The sequence below is a fragment of the Oryctolagus cuniculus genome, chromosome 1 (assembly GCF_964237555.1).
Source record: "Oryctolagus cuniculus chromosome 1, mOryCun1.1, whole genome shotgun sequence".
Classification (NCBI taxonomy): Eukaryota; Metazoa; Chordata; class Mammalia; order Lagomorpha; family Leporidae; genus Oryctolagus; species Oryctolagus cuniculus.
The window spans coordinates 2,598,987-2,618,472 of record NC_091432.1 but is presented as its reverse complement, the minus strand read 5'-3'; the positions used below and the strand labels follow the sequence as shown (position 1 = coordinate 2,618,472).

Here is a 19,486-nt window from a genome sequence, read left to right as displayed (position 1 = left end):
CTCGGCTTCCAGTTGCTTTCTCCTTGGCACGTCTTTGTCCTTCCAAGATTTTCATTTCAGAAGCCGTTCTCTTAGCAACCGGAGAAGCGCACACTTAATTACAGCCGCAGAGGCACCCGGGGGGTTCCGCTGAGTGGCAGGAAGACCCCTGACCCCCTGCAGCGCGGGGCACACCCGCGCGGGCTCCCATCCCTGTGCCGGCTTCACCCGTAGCATGCACAGGGCCCCCTTGCCGCGTTGCCCCTGGACTCGGGGTGGAGTAGCAACGCTGAAGCAATGCGTGCAGGGACTCTGAATTGCTCATTTCTTTCTTTCTTTTTTTTTTTTTTTTTTTTTTGCCAGCTGCCTGGAATCAAGGCCACCCTGGACTGTGTTGCAGTGTAATGATTTTCCTCTCTGTCTTTAGAAAGAAAAAGTGCGAGGGGGTGGCATCTGTTTTTTCCAGGGTAATTACCATGATGGGGTGAGCCAGAGAAGTAATGGGTACTTGTGTCTGATTCTTTGAATGGAAATATAGGTCGCGCTCAGCTACCGCCGGAGGCTGGCGCGGCCGCCCGGCTCCTGTGCGTCTGGCGTGAGGCTTATGTGGCGCTTATTCTCCTGATTCTTACATCTGCGAGGCTGACAAATAAACTTGGCTTTTTCTTTAGAGATTAAGAGAGAGAGAGAGAGGGAGAGAGAGAAGAGCACAGTGCATTATATTTAGCCACAGACGCATGGCACACAGCAGCCGCCGCAGCAGCCGCCGCCCGAGTTTCCGTGGATATCTGGGGCTCCGGCTCACAAGCGCTTCCTGGGATTTCCTGGCCGCCAGCTCAGGATGCTTGATCCGGGCTAACCCCGCGCAGCGCCTCTTCCTCGCTGCCCCGAGCATAAAAGCCGAGTAGCACAGCTCCCACGGCGAGCGCCGCGAGGGCTAGCCGGCTCTGAGAGCAGCCCCAGACTACGCAGGGTCGGCTCCCAGCTGACAGACAGAATATGGGGTGGGCTTCGCCGCCGGCACGCTGGGGCTGGCGTGCCCGGCGATGCTCGGGAGCGCCCAGTGCCCCGACGCCCGCCGCCACTGCCGCCGCCGCTCCCCGGGTCCCCAGCGCTCCAGCACCCAGGGGCCGGGCCGCGGGCCTCGCCTTCCTCCCCACCAAGAAGGTTATATAATGAGCAGACCACTGCCAGAGTCAGAGGGAAAATGAAGTCTTTGTTAAATGCCTTCACCAAGAAGGAAGGTAAGGAGGGAGCTGCGGGGCGTGGGTGTGGGAGCCGGCTGCTTCTCACTGACCCTCGGATCTCCGGAGTTGGGGGGGGGGTGCTCTGGGACCGCCGGGGGTTCAGCATGCTGTGCCGGGGGTGGTTTCAGCCGGTTTGGCTGTGAGCACGGCTGGAAGTGCATTTTTATTTTCTCACCATCTTCATCCTCTGGCGCCCCTGGCAGAATTGTTCTTCCTTAGCGTGTGCATAAGGCACGCCAGCAACGGGGCGCTGAGGAACTGGGAGGAAGTTTTGGCTCCCGTGTGCCAGTGACCCGGAGCGGGTGGCGGGGGAGGGTGCAGAGGGCTCCCCGGCCGCCCCCGGGACTTAGGGGTGCACGGGCTGCAAGGAGTGTGCAGCGTGGAAGGCTGGAAAAGTACACACGCCTTTTGTCACGCCTCGTGTGATCTGTGTGGTGGGGGAGGCGTGTACATGAACGCATGTAAGACAGCAAAGAAAACACCCACCCACTTGGAGTTTGCCCGAAAGGAGGAAGCAGTGGGGAGGAATATTAATCATGTTCCGACAGGAAGAGTTATTTTTAACCCTTTTCACAAAAGTCGGCCCTCCCGGGGACGGTGGCGGCTCAGTGTGCCGGCAGGCTCCCGTCTGGAGGAGCCAGAAGGCGCAGGAACGGGCTCCTTCTGAGAAACCGGGCGAGGGGGGGGGTGCTGCCTCCCTCCCAGCCCAGGCTCGTCGTAAAATCAATCCCGAAGAAGTCCCCGGGGCTCCGGGAAGTCGTGGGATCCGAATGTCGGTCGTGAAGCCGGGAGGTTTTCATTAAGATCTGTCCCCTAACGTCACCTCTGGGGTTGCTTTGAGGCGCTGCCTGGTCTTTGGGGGACAGTGTGCTTGGCAGTAGATTCCTGGCCGCTCCCGTGGAGCTCATGCCACAGCCCAGCCCCCTCCTTGCTGCTCCTTCTCTGAACCGCAGAGATCCGCCCCCTGGGGGCTTCCTGGACCAGCACCTGCGTTTCAGCTGGGGGCCCGGTGTGCAGGGAGTTCTGACCCGCCTGCCTGGTGTGCTCAGCCCCGGTGCGACTCCCCCACGCCCCGTCTGCTTTCCGCCAAGGGCGCCGAGCACGCTCCCTGCCGTGGGCATCAGGAAGGAAGGATGGTAGTGTAGGAGGACGGGGCAGCTGGGTGTCAGGTGCGGGTCCTTTGTCTGTGGCGTCAGAACCCAGGGTCTCCGGGGCTGCTGCTGCCGCCTGAGATCTGGGTTCTCGCGCCCACCTGGTCCTGCAGCCTGTGGTACCTGTGAGTGTTAGGGACCTGCGCTCTGAGATTGGGGGTCTCCAGCCCTCTGCAAGGTCTTTCCTTCCCGTCCGCCCACTCCCTGCCCCTTGTATGGCAGGCGACCCCCAGCCACCCAATACCCCCGCGCCAGGTGCCTCTTGCAGCTCCTGGGTTCCTACACCCTCGTCCTCGGCTCTGCTCAGAGAGAGGCACACCCGTGTGTGGTCCCTCGTGAGCAACAACACGCGTGACCCAGCGTGAGGGCTTCCTCCTGGAACTGTGTGGCCGCTTTCCTGGCTGCCTGGCTGCTGTGTGTGAGTTTATCTGCTCTAGAAAGTGAGGAGCAGTGTGCAGGTCCCCACGGGGGTGGGGGCCGGCTTCCTGCTGACCATCTCCCTCCCGCAAAGGCTCCACAGGGAGCAGCCGAGAGGGAGGCACCGTGCTCCCGAGGGTGATGCCCAAGGGAGGTGCGCCTTCCAGGGCTTGGCTCCCAGCTCTTTGTCCCGTGCTGTCCTGCATCCTGGGGAGACGGGGAGGGTGCAGAGCCCTGCCAGGGCCACCTCTGTCCCCATGAGCCCCCCAGGGCCACCTCTGTCCCCGTGAGCCCCCTCAGGGCCACCTCTGTCCCGTGAACCCTGCCAGGGCCACTTCTGTCCCCGTGAGCCCCCCAGGGCCACCTCTGTCCCCGTGAGCCCCCTCAGGGCCACCTCTGTCCCCGTGAGCCCCCTCAGGGGCCTATTCTGTCCCCATGAGACCCCCCAGTGCCACTTCTATCCCCATAAGCCTTCCCCAGGGCCACCTCTGTCCCTGTGAACCCTACCAGGGCCACCTCTGTCCCTGTGAGCCCTGCCAGGGCCACTTCTGTCTCCATGAGCCCCCCCCCCCCCCGAGCCACTTCTGTCCCCGTGAACCCTGCCAGGGCCACTTCTGTCCCCATGAGCCCCCCAGAGTCACCTCTGTCCCTGTGAGCCCTGCCAGGGCCACTTCTGTCTCCATGAGCCCCCCCCCCCCCGAGCCACTTCTGTCCCCGTGAACCCTGCCAGGGCCACTTCTGTCCCCATGAGCCCCCCAGAGTCACCTCTGTCCCTGTGAGCCCCACCAGGGCCAGTTCTGTCTCCATGAGCCCCCCCAGGGCCACCTCTGTCCCCGTGAACCCTGCCAGGGCCACTTCTGTCCCCATGAGACTCCCCCAGAGCCACCTCTGTCCCTGTGAGCCCCACCAGGGCCACTTCTGTCCCCATACACCCTCCAGGGCCACCTCTGTCCCCATGAGCCCCCCCCCCCCGAGGGTTGCCTCTCTCCCCATGCACCCCGCCGTCCAGGTGTGTGTGCACCAGCAGGCTCTGTATGGTGCAGCCCCGCTGTCCAGGCTCTGAATGGTGCCGTGTCCTTGGTGTCCGTGATGTGCCTCACGGCCAACTCTGGCTCTGGACAGCAGCGGCAGACAGGCATCCGGGATGCTGTCCTGAGCTCTGTAACTTCTCCTTGAGGACACCCAGGTGCCTTCCCCACGTCCGTGCCCCCCAGAGGACGTGCTTCCTTCAGCTGTGTGGCTTCCAACTTGCCAGATGGGCACTGTGACTGCACCAGGGGTGGCTCCTGTGGCCAGCGTGGCCACTGCCCCAGGCAGTGTGGGCCGGGAAGGGAGCATCGTCTCTGGCCAGGTGGCTGTTTCTTGGGGGGCGCCCCAATCTTTCAGACAATACTTTGGGTTTCTGGCCCAGCCTGAGTCCTCTAGGCAGCTGGGGTGTGGACACTGTGCTCTTTCTCAGTCCCTGGGCACACAGAACTCAGCGGCACAGGGCCTGGCCTCTGTGTAGGACGCGCGTGTCCACCCTGTGCTGCTGCACACAGCCAGCGCCCGTGTGATGGGGCACAGAGAGGGCTCAGTTGGGGTGCAGTGAGTCGGGTCTGACTGGCAGACTTGGAGGCTCAGATCTCACAGGCCAGGGCTGAAAGAACCGAGGGTCACGGACGGTCCCCGTCCCCGGGCCCGGAGGCTACAGCCTGAGAGCCAGGTGTGCAGGGCCGGCTGCCCCCGAGGTCTCTCTCCTGGGCTTGCAGACGGCGTGTCCTCCCTGTGTCCTGCCCTGGTCGTCCCTCTGCGTGTGTCTGTGTCCCTATAAGGACACCTGTCACTGCATGCGGGCCCACCCGCGTGGCCCTGCTTTCACTTAAAGACCCGTCTGCTGATGCTGTCACCCCTGAGGTCCTGGGTTAGGACAGGAACACAAGGACACTCCCAGAGGTCCATGGGAAGTGGGACTTGAGGGTAATGCATGTTTCCCGGGGCTCTCTGAGGCCGTCGTGTCTGAGTTTGCGGAGCAAAGCCGCCTCTCACGGAGACCCTGCTCGGGCTCCCGGCAGTGGCTCTGAGTCGGCGGTGGGCGCTGGCCAGATGGAAACTCGGCTGAGTTCCTTCCATCTGGGTGCCGGCTGGGCTTCTGTGCGATCGGGGCCTGGTCTCCACCTGTCTGTCTCTGCTTCTGTGTTCGGGGGTATTGCCGGCGTGCCCGGCCGCCTCTCCCGGGTCTGCTGGGGTCTCCCGGCGCCCCACCTCTGGCTGCACTGACCTCTCCCCATCCTCTCTCACCCAGTGCCCTTCCGAGAGGCCCCGGCCTACTCCAACCGCAGGCGGCGGCCCCCCAACACGCTGGCTGCCCCCCGGGTCCTGCTGCGCTCCAACAGTGACAACAACCTCAATGCCAGCGCGCCCGCCTGGGCCGTGGGCCCCACGGCCCCCGCCCACCGCAGCCTCTCGCCCCAGCTGCTCCAGCAGATGCCCGGCAAGGCCGAGAGCGCTGTGAAGACCCTCGCGAGCTACATCCCTGGGCCCCGCAGCCCGTCCCCATCGCTCAACAGGCTGGGTGGTGCCGGCGAGGACAGCACGCGGCCCCAGCCGCACTGGCATGTTGGGTAAGCAGTGGCTGAGCGCGGGCAGGGGCCGCCCTGGGGCAGGGTTGAGAAGTCCTGGGAGACTAGTTCTGCCCAAGCCCGGGGCCATTTGGGGGCACTGGGCTGAGTTTCCTGGGCTGGGCTTGGGGGGCTTCTGTGGGCCTCTGTGAGCTGTTAATGGGAGCGGGAGGGAGGCGGGGCTCAGGCCGGGTCTGTGTCTTACGTTCCGGCCCACCCCGAGACTTGTCCAGTCCAAGGTGAGTGTCCTGGGCCAGCATCCATGAGAGGCCCAGGCTTACAGGGAGAAGGGATGCTCGGGGCCGTGGCGTAGACGCGGCAGCGGCCCCAGCGATGATGGTCTCTGCCGGTGCTCAGTGGGGCCTCCATGTCTGCCCGGCCCCCAGGCGCCGGCCCAGAGCCATCTCCTCTGAAGCCACCCCACCCCTCTTTCTAGACAAGGACGCAGGCCAGCTGGGCTGGCTGGGGCACCTGCCTGGAGTACTGGGCCCTGGACCCAAGTCTGGGTCTGAGTCTTCCTCTGCCTTCCTGTGGCCCACACAGCCAGGGGAGCTGGACTCGCACCCGGAGCCGCGCCTCCTCCTGAGCGCACTGCCTCCCTGTGCCTCCTCCCAGGATTTGTCAGGGGGAGAAAGGGACTTCCCGGAGGTTGGGTCTATTGTGGCCTCTGTGGCCGGGCTCCGTGTCCTCCCGGCACCGTGGGGGCATCAGCCGGGAGCTGAGCTCTGCCAGTCCCTTCCTCCATGGTGCCTTGGTGGCTTGCCCAGGTCACACAGCCAGTGTCCCTGGTTGCAGGGTCCGGTGACGTGCCGCCCGCGTGAGGGTGGGCTGCGCCGGGGCCCCCAGCCTGACGTCCCCGAGGCTTGCTTCTCGGTCACACCTCAATGCCCGCTGAAAGTGGGATGTTGGGGAGGAGACGCCCGAGGGTCCAGGTTCACAGGGTCCCAGGAGGGGAATGAGCGCCCCGTCGCTGCGGCCGAGGACGTCGTGGGGAGCGCGTGTCTGTGGGAGCCCCGGCTCCTACCTGTCAGTGGGCTGGGGACCACAGCCCCCGAGCCTGCAGCAGCACCTCAGCCCTGTGGCCGTCGGGTTTTCCCCAGAGCCGAGGGAGGGAGGATGCGGCCCCCAGCTCCGGTCTAGATTCGGGCTCTGAGCAGCCCTGAGGGAAGGTCCCAGGTGCTCAGTGAGAGCGGAGAAAGCTAAATTAGGGGACTCCCGCGAGGCAGCCCATTCCGGCCGGGATTGCCACTGCAGTGTCACAGAGCCCCGCCCCTACAGGGACTTCTAGGAAGATGCTGAGGGCAGTGTAAGGGGAGAAGAGGCTCCCCACTGCTCCTCGCAGCCGCGCACACACGCGCGCGCGTGTGTGTGTGTGTGTGCGTGGCTGCGCATGGGCACATGGGTGTGTGGTGTGGGTGCGTGTATGTGTGTGTCCACGTGCATCGTGTGTGTGTGGGTGTGCCTACCCGTGCCGTGCCCCTATCCAGCTACTGGTGACAGTAGCTGTGTTCTGAGAGAAACCACCCCCCAAGTGGCTTCCTCCGGACCCCAGTATCCTAACCAGCACCTGCTACTGGCCGCGGTGTCTTCAGAAGCAGTGACAGTGGTGGGCATTTGACAGCCCGCAGGTGGATGGGATGGAGCGTTGAGGGCGCAAGAACCTCTCCGATGACACCTCGAGGCTCCCCAGGGATGTGGGCGTGGGGGCGTGGGGACCGCAGGTGCCTCTGCTGTGTTCCGTCTTGGCCCTCCCGGGACTGCGTGCCCGCAGGATGCATTAATGTATTCACATGGCTAGGGGCGCACACGGGAGCAGGTTCACCCAGCAGTGAGCCCACGCCAGGCGAGGGGACGTCTGGGCGAGTCAGCCGGGGTGCGTGGTCAGCGCACCACGCACACTCAGCTCTGAGCGTCCTGCGCACGCTTCCCGGGTGCGTGGCCACACCCAGCTCTCTTCTGACCTCGGGCCAGGCGGTGGCGTTTGCTGCGGCAGGAAAGGACCCTTCGTCCCGTGCAGCCCCAGGCATGGAAGGTGCTGGACACGGGTCCCGCCTAGGCCCGGGCCCCTGCTCCTTCCCCACGCCTCCCAGCCAGCTCCTTCCTGGAGCAGACGGGGCCCCCACTGGGCCTGGGGAGACAGACCCTGGCTCTAGCCTGCGTGTGGCCATGGTCCCCAGGACCCTTTCTGGTCGTCAGCAGAGCCCAGGGCTGGGTCAGGATTCTCCCCTGCCAGTGGGAAGAAAGCCCCCTGGCCTCGCTGCCCTGTCAGCCCCCACCCCACCTGGCCTCACACCAGCGCTGCCCCCAGCCCGGCCCACCCACTCACGGGGCCACCTTGGCAAGTCCCCTACCTCTAGTGTGCCTCTGTTTTCTGCTCTGTGACGCGGCCCTGTGACCGGCTGCCCACCGTGTGTGGAGGGAGAGTCCGGTGGGAATGTCCGCCTCTCCTCAGGTTGCTGTCATCGTCATCACACCCCTGACAGCGTAGGGGCCGCTCTGGCTGCCAGGGGGCGGGCGGGAGGTGAAGGACCTCAGGCGCTCTCATCGGGGAATGCACGCCAGCTTAGGCTGAGTGGAGGAGTGGCTGAGCTGGCCGAGGTGGCCAGGTGGGAGAGGGACAGTGCCTCCCGGGAGGTGGGGGACCTGGCCCCTCCAGGTGTGCTCACTGCCCACGGGGGACACCAGCCACTCAGCACCTTGGCTCCTGCAGAGCCCGCTCACCTGCCCGCTCACCTGAGGCCCCAGAATCCTCAGCCTGAATGCGATGGGCGTGTGTGCTGGCACTGGCCCAGCGTCTCCATCCCCAGTCCTGGATCTGGGATCCGAGGGGTGCATGTGGGCCACACTGTGTGGTCGGCAGGCACCTGCTGGGAGGGGCGGGCTCCCCTCTGAAGCCACATGGAGGTCCCCTGACCCCCTTGCTGCCATCTCTGTCCAGCCCCTGGCAGTGGAGTCCAGAGCCTGGGGCAAGGCTGGATGGGGAGGAGAGGACACCCCACACCCTGTAATGCCGTCGTCGCCTGGGGCTCCTGTGCTCTGCTCCCTTCCGTCTCACCCTCCTGCGTCCCTCTCTGCTCATTCTCCGCCCTGCATTTACCCCCCCCCCCTTGTCCAGAGAAGCACTTTCAAAGGGGTGGGAGAGAGACCCAGGACACCTCTGCCGGGTGCTGGGCGGCTCATCTGGCCTGCAGCAGCGCCCTCTAGTGGTGGCCACTGGCACTGCCGGGCCAGATTCCACAGAAGGGTCCTGTGTGCCTGCCTGCTGCACCCCCCACCAGGGAGAGTGGACGGGGCGGTCAGGGGCCTTGCAGAGCCCACCCAGCTGCTGAGTCCAGGGGAAGCTCTCTCAGCACAGTCTGGGCAGCTGGTCCTGCTGGCTTCCCGGGCCTCACCCACCACGGGGGGACATCAGGGCCACCCTCTCACCATCGGACTCTTGGGCAGAGAGGAACACAGTGCCTCTGAGGCCGCCTGCCTCCTGGGCCCAGCTGGGCCCTGCTGCCGTCTCAGAGCCTCGCCCGTCTCCTTCAGTCTCAGGATGCAGGGACAAAGGGCGCCTTGGCCGTCACGTGACGCTCCTAGTGGGATGCGTACAGGGCCTGGGGTCAACACCTAGGCCCCACCCTTGAGGAAGGTGATGCCAGCCACCGCCACTTCCGCCCTAGGAGAGGCCTGGCTTCCCTGAGCCCATGGTGGGGACAGCCCAGAGATGGCACCTCACCTCCAAGAGCCAGGATCATGGAGACAGTGGTCCTGGGTTCTAGAAGGTTCTAGGGTGCCCAAATTTGCTGTGGGAAGTCATCTTGCCCTGCACACGCCTTCCTGGTTGGTCTGGTGGCTGTGACGGTAGCCCCAGGGCCCCCAGGCTCTGGCCTTTCTCCACCCTGTGTGCCCATCTCTGGGGACAAGGGGACCAGGACACCAGAGCTTGCTCCCAGTGGAGCAGGGACCTGGTTTCCTCGGTGAGGACTGCGCTGTTGCTCCCTCCCCTGTGCCCCATCCTGACCCAGAAAGTGGGGGGATGGGCCCCAGCGGCAGAGCAGGGGTGGGTCTTGGCGCTCCCTCCCTGGGACACGTGCCTGGGGTGTTGTGCGCACGCTCGGGAGGTTGGGAACAGGGCTCAGCCTCGCGCTCCCCAACTTGATCCATGCGGGGGCAGGGCCGGGGCACAGACACCTTGGGCAGTCTGAGGATCGGATCGGGCACTGCTTTCTGTCCTGTGTTCTGCAGTGTGCAGTCTGTCTGTGGTCCCCTCTCCCTGACAGGCGCTCGGCTGTGTGTGTGGAGCCTGCGCCACCGGCCTCCTGCTCTCTGCGGGTGAACACGTGTGTCCCAGCGCAGGCACAGCTACTCACTCCATCAGGCTACAGACCTCTCTGCAGAGACCCTGGGGTCGGGGGAGGGGATGGGGTCCCCAGTGCCCGAGCAGAGAGAGGCGATACAGGGAGAGAGCCATGCCCAGAGCACTCCTGTCCCCGGGGCCCTGGGCACTTCCCCGCCTGCAGCCAGGTGCTCCGCAGTGGCCATGGCGTCTGCCTCCCCACACCCCCCATGTCCTGCCGTGGCGGGGCTGGCCCCTGGCCCAGGCACACCTAGTAGCTCTGACTCCAGCTTGGTCTATGCAGCTGGTATTCTGGGCACCCCTGAAGCAGTCATGGATGCTGGCGAATGGTCCCCAGTCCCCAGGGCCCCTCCCTGGGGCTGCTGTTGCCACACAAGAGGCAGGCGGAGCTTGATGGCCCTGCTGGGCGGTGCAGGAGGCTTGTGTGTGGGCTGAGGCCGTGGGTCTTCTTCGGAGTCCTGGGTGGGGGTGCAGAGAGGAGCTGATGGTGCCGGGACCTGGAGTGCCATGGGCTCTGAGCTCTCTCACTTCAGACCTCGCTGTGGGTGCAACCGGGGAAGCTGACCGGCCATCAGGGTTTGAGATTTCTGCGCTGGATGTGCCACTGTCCAAGCTGGCCTCTCTCCAGTGGCCGCCTCCCATCCCTCCTCCGTGCGGAGACGCACAGCCGTGTCTGGTGGGTCTCAAGATGAGACACAGGCCGTCTCTGATTATCTCCACTTCACCAGCCGCACACCAGCCCTGGCCCTCGTCTCCCAGGAGCTCTCCTCCTCCACTCTGTGGCCTGAATGGCGCAGCCAGAGTGACTGGGGGCCTGCTGGCTTTGCCCCTGACCGAGGGACTGGAGCTGCCCTCCCTGCCACCACTCTGCTTCACCAGAGCGCACCGGGCTGACCCAAAGTGTCTCCAGTGCCCAGCTGCACGTCGCTTCTGCACCCCGCTCAGATCCGGTGCAGCTGGGGCCGGCACTTGCTAAGGGAATGAATGAATGGGTGCGTCGCTGACTGATGAATGAGTGGCGCAGGTTGAGTGTGTGGGCGGGTCCCCGGGTCCCCGCCCACTCATCCAAGTCACCCCACAGGAGATGCCGCTGTGTTTCTGATCTCCAGATTTCGGTGATCAGCCCTCCGGCTGGAACAAATTGAATGGAATTCCATCTGGCTGCTCTTGGCCAAGTCCCAAGGACAGCATGGTCGGCTCAGGGTGGGGGCAGTGCAGACCCTCCTGACTGTGCAGGCAGGAGGGAGGGGGCCCTGGTATGGCCCCGGCATGGCCTCCCTGCCTCCTCTCCGGAGAGGGGCAGCCACCCTCACCCCGGGCTCTGGGGTGGCCGTGGGAGTCGCAGTCCTGGCCAGAAGGCATGGCTTGTAGCCTGAGGCGTGATGGAGATGACCCCTCTGTTGAAGGTGAGCGTGTGGCCGCCTGTTCTGTTTCCCTACGCGCAGCGAGCCGGGTTGCGGGGTCAGTGCCATATCACCATGCCTAGGTCGGTTTGCGTGGAGCCTCCATTTCCCCTGTTAAATGGGTGCAGAGGTTCCTACCTTCCTAGCCTTGTGGGTCTCTAGGGGGGGTGGATAAACAGCAGGGAGGACACTGTGCATTTGGGCCAGGGCGAGCCTTGCTGTGGATGCTTAGGGCCGTGTACGGTACGTCCATCGTCCAGTCCTTGCTGGGTCCTCGGGGTGGTGGATGAGCGAGCTGACTTGGGATCTGGGCCAGAGCGGAGCTGTGTTCCTGTGGACTTCTCTGTCCCGAGACACACACTCTGGCACCAGCTTGAGCCAGGTGTGCAGTGTGGTTCTTGCCGCCCACTTCCCAGTTGCAGCAGGGGGCTGGGGGGGGCCAGCATCTGCACGACACCCGTGCCGAGAATGCGCTCCTCAGGGTCCTCTCTCATCACATGGGGAGGTGAGGCTTGGAGGTCGACCTGTGCAGTGTCTGGTAGTGAGTGGTCCACTGTGGTCTGAGCAGGGTTTGTCTGAAATGTGGACGGGAGATTGAATAGACGCTGTTCAGATAAGAGGTAAGACGCGTGGGTGGGTGGATGATGGGTGGATGGATGGACTGATGGATGGACGATGGGTGGATGAATGTTGGGTGGATGGATGTTGTATGGATGGATTGATGGGTGGGTGAGTGGGTGGATGACAGATGGGTGGACGGATGGATCGGTGTCCACGCAGGCTGTGAGGGAAGGTGTGCCTTGGGCTCCGGGGATCCTCAGTTGGTTCCCCAGCTCTGGACAGGAGCCTCAGGATTGACTTCAGGGCTCGGCCTCTGCCCTGCCCTGGCTGCCTTGGGCGCTGGGTATCCTCACTTCTCCGGGCTTTGCTCATCCCCTCCCCAGTGGCCAGCAGCCCTCGCAGTCGACTGCCATGCTTGGGCCTGATGGTGGAGCTTCGCTGAGCCGCTGTCCGCTCCCTGCACCCCGTGTCCACTGCAGCCACACCAGCGTCCGGGAGCACAGCCCCACTGCCCGGGCCACGCTGCAGCTCCTTGGTGAGCTGGGCTGCACTGGACACTTCCAAGCACCCTCACTGCAGCCCAGCCAGGGGAGCTTGAGGCAGCGTCCACGTGACCTGTGCGCCGGCTGCTGAGAGTCGACCTTGGGGATGGTCAGGTACGGACCCGGTAACTGCCGTCTGGCTGCAGTGACGGGGCCGGCCCTTTGCCGAGGGCTACATCAGCAGTCCCTGCTGTGGGCTCTTCCCACCGCCCTCCACAGCCGGCACACAGGGGGCGAAATGGAGGCTTGGGCGGGTAAAGTGACAGTCTCAAGGTCACACGGCGAGAGGGTCAGGTCAGCCCGGGAGTGAGGGCGCTGGAGACAGCCCACAAAGCCGGGCACTTGGCTACCAGCCATGCCACCTCTGCCCCTCAGGGCGATGGGGCAGGATCAAGCTCTTGAGCTCTGGGGCTGAGGAAGCCTGGCGCTGGGGTTCTCCACCCTGTCCCGACCCCACCCCCACCCTGTGGCTGCAGGGACAGGGCGGCGATCCCTGGGGCAGGGGCATTGAGTTGCCCGGGCTGTGGGACGCCCCCGCCCCTGCCCCGGGCCTGGGAGGCAGGGAGGAGCCAGTGCCGCGGCCCTCGTCCCTCCGTGCTCCCATCTCTGCTCTGCCCTGGACCAAGCCAGCGGGGAGTGAGCTGAGGCAGACTGAGCAACCGAGTCCGGTCCTTGTCACATGCGCACGGATCAGCGGGCCGATGGGAAACCCGCTCAGGTGGGGATGCGATGGGGCCACTCCGTTGCCTGCACGCGTCTGCCTCCTGGGCTCGTGGCCCAGCGGGTCGTTCCTCCCTGCGAGCTGCTCGCCGGCTGGGCTGCCGCATTGCACAGAAGCAACCTGGAGCTTGCAGGAGTCGCTCTGCTCCGGGAGGAGGCGCTGGCAGTCCCTGGGGTGGGGGGGTGCACCTGTCTGTGCCCATCGCCCCATGAGGGTTCCGGTGCTTCCTCCACCGCTGTGACTCACGCTCTCGGGGAACCCAGGAGAGCGCCCTCCGCTCCCGCCTCGGCCCACGTCTCCCTTTTCTTATCTGGCAAAATGGCCTTGTCCACAACCTAACAGTCACCGCATGACCGCATCTAGGTGCATGGCTCAGGGCCTCAGGACCTCACGTCCGCCATCAGCTCGTCCGTCTCGGGAGCCTTCCCCAACGGAAACCCTGTCCCCATTAAGCACCCGCTCTGCGTCCCCTACCCGTTCTAGCTCCTCTCTGTGGCTCTGAATCCTCTGGGGGCCCTGCAGGTGCACCCACCCAGCTCTTGTTCCTCTGTGACCAGCTCACTTCACAGAGCACAGCCTCCTCTGGTTTGTCCTTGGTGTAGCAGGTGTCAGACTCCTTCCATTTTCAGGGCTGAGTAATACTCCACTGTCATGCCACACGTCTAGCACATTCCTTGTGCATGGACACACGGGCTGCTCCCTCCTCCTACCTGCTCTGAGTCAGTGCTCATGCATGTGAGCCCAGGAGTGGGGTTGCTGGGTCTGGTTACAGCTTAGCCCCAGACCTGCCATGTCCTCATTGCTGGCTGGCATCAGGGTTCTGATGGGACTGCTCACGGCTGGGTCCCTGTGTGTGGGTGTGCCCTTTGACCCTCCTCTCTGTCTGCCTCCCCCTCTTCCAGGTCACCTTTTGCCCCTGGTGCCAGCAAGGACCCACTGTCTGCCTCCGATTACCCGGGGCCCAGGAGGAAGCTGTACAGTGCAGTGCCTGGGAGGTTGTTCGTCGTCGTCAAGCCATACCAACCCCAAGTCGACGGCGAGATCCCCCTCCACCGTGGCGACAGGGTTAAAGGTCAGGCCTGGGACCCCTCGGCCAGCTTCCTGGGCCGGCAGCCTTTGAGACATAGGAAGATGAGACCCCTGGGAGGGCAGGCGTGGAGGACACGGTGACGTGCACCTGTGCCCTGCGTTCACTGTGTCTGAGGGGGAGAGAGACCGCGCACACCCGGGGGAGGGCGAGTCCCTCGGGGGCGTGCAGGCAAGAGCAGACTAGTGTGTTGTGTGCAGCACCCCCGGGGCTGTGAAGAAGTGGGGTGGGGCAGCCTCTGGCACAGCTTGGGCTGGGAATATCCCGGTGGCCGGTCCCTCAGAAGGCAAGGCCCAGCGGCCGTGTTGTCTGAAGGGAGGGCAGGAGGTGGTTCTCATCACAGTGTCCGAGCTGGGAAGTGGTTTGGGGGCTGCCGCCTGGCTGCATATTGGACTTTGTGCCACCGGTGGTCTCTGCACAGGGAGATCCGAGCATGGGGCCCCAGGAGGACATGGCAGAATCTACAGGGTGGAGGGCAGTCGCCAGTGGCATCCGAGGGCTGTGGTAGTCATGGGATGCAGGGGCAGCCGGGACCCCAGGGTGGGGCAGGGGAGGGACATCACACGCACTCAGCATGCCCAGGCCCTGCCCTTGGAGGACGCCTGGCGCAGGGTGGAGAGCGGCTCCCTCGAGGTCAGGCTGGGTGCAGGTCCTGCCCTCCCCACTCTGGCACCATCAAGTCCTCAGGCAACCAGCTGTGTGCCTCTGTGTGCTGCATGCTGGGCAGGGTGCCCCTGCGAGAGGCAGCTGGTGACGGAACCCCACCCCCACCGACCCCTCAGACAAGTGCCCGGAGCGCCCCCACTCTTCCTTCACAGCCATCACTTCTGTTGACTCCTCGTTCCTCTGAAATTGCCCCTAAGCTGTGAGGTCCCTCACCTGGCTTTTGTCATTTCCGACACCACATGTTTAATAGCTTCCCCATGTATGTTTTCGTCACTCCTTTTTTGTGCCAAGAACTCCTGCTACTTGGGGGAGATTATTTTGCCCACTGGAATCGCGTTTTATTTTACAGAGTGGGGTTTAGTGCAGTCACCACGTAAAAGCCCCGGTCAGTTACAATGCCAGGTTGGTCTGGCTTTGAGCTCCATCGATTCTTCTCTTGCGAGTAGGCTGCTTTGTCCCAGGACTGCACGTGTCCGGTGATTTTCTGTTGTGTTCTGGGCATTAACCTGTTGAGTTGTGGAGTTTTGTTGTCTGATGCTGTTCTCCCGTGGTTTCTTCATTTTGTTTCAGCAGGTTGCTAGGGTGACAGCTCTCCATTGCTTCAGCTGAGCTGCCACGTACATGTTTGGTGCCCACGCTGTTTGGGGACTGGACACGCCGGGGTTAGTGGAGTGGGTTTGCCAGCCCCTCTCTGGCTCTGTCCCTTGCGGGGCCCTTACCTGTGATCTGCAGAATCCATAATATCCAGGCTGCTTAGATTGTGGGATTTTTCACCTGTGCCCCTCACCACTGGCCCTGTTCTTAGCCCAGGCTCAGACGCCATGGGGGAGAGACGTTCTGGTTCAGCCCCCTCCCCCTACTCCAGGCAGGCACGTGTCCCTGCCCAGCCTGGCTATTTCCATCCCACTTCCAGCCCCTTGGGGTGACTGCGCCCTACTTTGAGTTTAGGTTTGAGAGTGGCTTTCGCTGGTGATATTCACGAGGGACCTTGTTCACCACATCCTTAAGCAGAAGTCCCCGGATTTCATTCCGCAATGTAATTTAACACGGTATTTTTGTTAGTGCTTAAATTATAGCTGTAAACATTCATATGACCTCAATTTTAAATTTTAGTAATGCGGTAGCACGTCACGTTGCAGACTCTCTTCCTTGTGCACTGGGTCATGCCCAGCTGATCCTACAAGAGTTCCTGTGTAGCACCTTCACCCGTGGTGCACAGGACGTGGCCTCTGTGGACATGGCTCACTGGTTCTCAGCTTCCTCCCCTTGCCCGCGCAAGCCCCCTTGTCCAGAACGTCCCGGCTGAGTGTGTGGCCTCCCGTGAGCTAGAGTCCCCTCTTACAGTCCCTGCACCTCAGGGAGGGGGTGGGGGAGCCACCTCTCCCTGCACCCTTGCTGCCTCTGCCGAGATTCTGTCACTCGCCCAGGGCTCCACAGGTGTGGGAGGGCACTGTCGGGGGTGCAACTGGGAGGCCCCACAGCTGATGGTCCCGCTGGCCACGGCTCTGTTCCAGGTGACGGGACCGTGTGGCTTCTGTGAGCTCCTCTGGGTGCACGAGCTGAGCTTGCAGTTGGAGAAGGGCACGGGGACCAGAGAAGGCCGGGCCCCATGGGCGTCCCTGCACCTGCCTCAGCCGTCATGGCCGGGGCCCCTCACCACCCTCCTCGTGGGCTGCCTATGGAGGCAGCCATTGCCAGACTGTTCTGAGAACCGGGCAGTGAGCAGGTTCACAGAGCTGCTGTGTGGAGGAGCCCATTGCCCAGTTGTGCTGGGAGCTGTGCTGAAAATAATCACGTGTCCTCCTGGCAACCCCAGGGTCAGCTGCATCTGCTGCCCAGGGGGCCAGGGACCCCAGGGCCTGGGTGAAGACACAGCTCGCCCAAGCTGCAGCCTGGGCCCCGCCCTGCCCTGTGACCCCAAAACATCCCTCAGGCCTCCCCACTCAACCCAGACTCTGAAGTTGGCAGAGCCCCTGCCTTCACCCAATGAGGACCCAGCTCCCCATCCACAGCCCAGCTTCGGAGCAGGCACAGCCAGGCTGGCCTCTGGTCAGCCACTTTCCTCCGGTTTCTGTGTCCTTCTCCATAAATCAGAGATGACCCCGGAGCAGTGGAAGATGGTGAAGAGGGTAGAGGCGGACGTGGGTGAGCTGCCAGGAGCAGGCCTGGTGCCAGGCATGGCCACCGTGTCCTGTGCATGAGCTGCACACTGGCTCTGGACGGGGGCAGCAGCCCAGATGGACGTGACGAGCCCCACAGGCCGGGCCTTAAACCTGCGCTGCCACGTGGTCCTGGAGGCCGCAGGTCCAGGTGCAGGGGTCACGGGGCTGGCTCCTCTGTCTCTGGCATGAGATGTCCTCCCTGTGTCTTCATGTGGTCATCCTTCTGTCCTCATCTCTTCTTCTTAGAAGGACCCTAGCCCTGTGGGACCAGGGCCCTCCCTCCTAAATGACCTCACTGAATTTAAGTACTTCCTGCAAGGCCCATCTCCAGATGCAGTCTCGTGCTGGGGTCCGGCGGGTTAGGAGACACAGATGAGCCGTGACCCCATTCTGTGGCAGCTGTCACTCTGGGGGGACACAGATCAGCCGTGACCCCGATCTGTAGTAGGTATCACTCTGGGAGGATGCAGGTCAGCCATGACCCCGGTCTGCAGCACGTGTCACTCTGGGAGGATGCAGGTCAGCTGTGGCCCTGGTCTGCAGCACGTGTCACCCTGGGGGGATGCAGGCCAGCTGTGACCCTGTTCTGTGGCAGCTGTCACTCTGGGGGGACACAGATCAGCTGTGATCCCGTTCTGCAGCAGGTGTCACTCTGGGGGGAGGCAGGTCAGCTGTGGCCCCATTCTGCGGCAAGTGTCATTCGGGTGGGACGCAGGTCAACCATGACCCTGGCCTGCGGCACGTGTCACCCTGGGGGGACGCAGATCAGCCATGACCCTGTCTGTGGCAGGTGGCACTCTGGGGGGACACAGGTCAGCTGTGACCCCGTTCTGTGGCAGGTGTCACTCTGGGGGGACACAGGTCAGCCATGACCCCGGTCTGCAGCACATGTCACTCTGGGGGGACACAGGTCAGCTGTGATCCCATTCTGTGGCAGGTGTCACTCTGGGGGGATGCAGGTCAGCTGTGACCCCGGTCTGCAGCACGTGTCACTCTGGGGGCAAGTAGATCAGCCGTGACCCCAGTCTGCGGCAGCTGTCAGTCAGTCACGGGGAGGAGCCTCCACCCTGTCTCACCACGATGTGCTGGGGATTCCCACCTAGTCTGTCTGACCCTGAGCCCAGCTTGGGCTCGCTGCCCCCCGACACTGCCTCTCCTACACTCCTCCCAGGTCCCCCTTCCTCCTGGCTGTGCCCGTGCCTTGCCCACGGATGAGAAGCAGCAGCCAGGGCCCCACCCCCAGCCTGACCAGACCTCCCCACCCCGACCCCATCGTGAGCCTGGTCCTGAGCCACCGAGTGATGGAGAATCCAGGACTGCATGGCCGGTAGCCAGGGAGCTGGTCAGCCCGCACCAGGGTCAAGACCAGCTGCTGACCTTGCTGCTGACCTCTGCAGGGTTGGGAGACCCAAGGTCCTTGGTTAGAAAATGCTTTCTGGCTGTTTCTCTGCACCAGGGGCCCCTCTCGGGCCTGAGCAGGGCCAGAAGGGGTAGGGGCGGGGGGCTCGAGCTCCCTCTGCAGGAAGGGACCCCCGGGTCTTCTCGGCCAGTCTTCTGTCCATCTGAGGGATGAGCAGGCCGAGGCTCAGAGGAACCAGAAGCCAGGACCCTGCCCTGTGTCCGGTCCCCTCAGAGCTCAGTGGGGGCCAGGGAAGTTATCCTGGGCTGGGGTCAGGTTGAGCCCATCTGGCAACTCCAAGGAGGGCAGAGCCCTGGCACGACACACGCGGAATGCGGACTGCCCCAAGGAGAGACAGCCCCACACAGACCGCTCCGAGAGGGTGCAGAGGCCCACTGAGCCGTGTGTGCCGTGCTCCTGGGGAGTGTCCTCTGGTCCTGCCCGTCTCACACAAGGAGAGGTGTGTCCACTTTTGAATGATGTAAATCAGCAGTGGGGGGCATGGTGCAAGCCTAGGCCCCTCCTCACTGGGCGAGGAGTGCCCGCCCACCTGGCCCAGGTGTTCCCATCAGGCAGGCCCTTAGAACCTGCCCAGGTGTGTGAGCACAGGTGCACCCCCCAGGCCCGTCCCCCATGTGTATGCCAATGCCTGAGCTGCTCCCCCTGGGGCCTCAGGGTCCTGCCTTCACCCCACCCCTCCCTCGGCCTCCACTCTCTCTGGGTCTCTCCGCCAGAGACCCAGGCAGACCCTGCTGTCCACCTGCCACGATGTTTCTCCCTCCCCTGCTCCCCGGGCCCCCTGCTGGAGTGAGCCCCCCCCACCCCCGCCCCCCCCCCCCCCCGGCTGGGTGATTCCTCTGCAGGGGCCACCTGTACTTGGCTGTTCCCTGTCTCCGCGCTCTCCAGCCAGCTGGGAATGGTCTTGCACCTGTGGGTCTCCTGACGACGCCCGTACTTGGCAGAGCTGAAACTCAGAACCAGGGCAGGGAGGAAGCGAGCCCCTTTGCACTGTGCGCCCAGTGCTGTCATTCCCCTCTGAGCAGTGAGGAACAGGCACGGAGCTGTTAGCACGCTCTCCCGAGTGCTGCAGAGACCAGCGTGTGACAGGGCGCCCCCCCAAGAGGATACCCAGCTCTCCCTAAGCGGTCCTGTCTCCCCAGCCCCCTAGAAGTCACCGAATGGCCTGCTGCCCACTGAGAATCAAGGCAC

The 19,486-nt window shown here is 63.9% G+C and overlaps 1 protein-coding gene across 9 annotated transcripts in view; it reads left to right on the top strand.

Moving 5' to 3' along the window:
• SHANK2 (SH3 and multiple ankyrin repeat domains 2) overlaps window positions 1-19,486 on the top strand; it is a 386,561-nt gene that overhangs the window by 152,699 nt on the left and 214,376 nt on the right. For 8 of the 9 annotated variants that reach the window (XM_051839167.2, XM_051839166.2, XM_051839165.2 and 5 more), the window contains 2 exons: window positions 5,079-5,397; window positions 13,866-14,035. In XM_051839167.2, the coding sequence (XP_051695127.2) occupies window positions 5,079-5,397; window positions 13,866-14,035 (489 nt within the window). Of the gene's footprint in view, window positions 1-436; window positions 1,224-5,078; window positions 5,398-13,865; window positions 14,036-19,486 lie in introns of those variants that run through there. The other variant, XM_008251311.4, reaches the window with a different exon arrangement.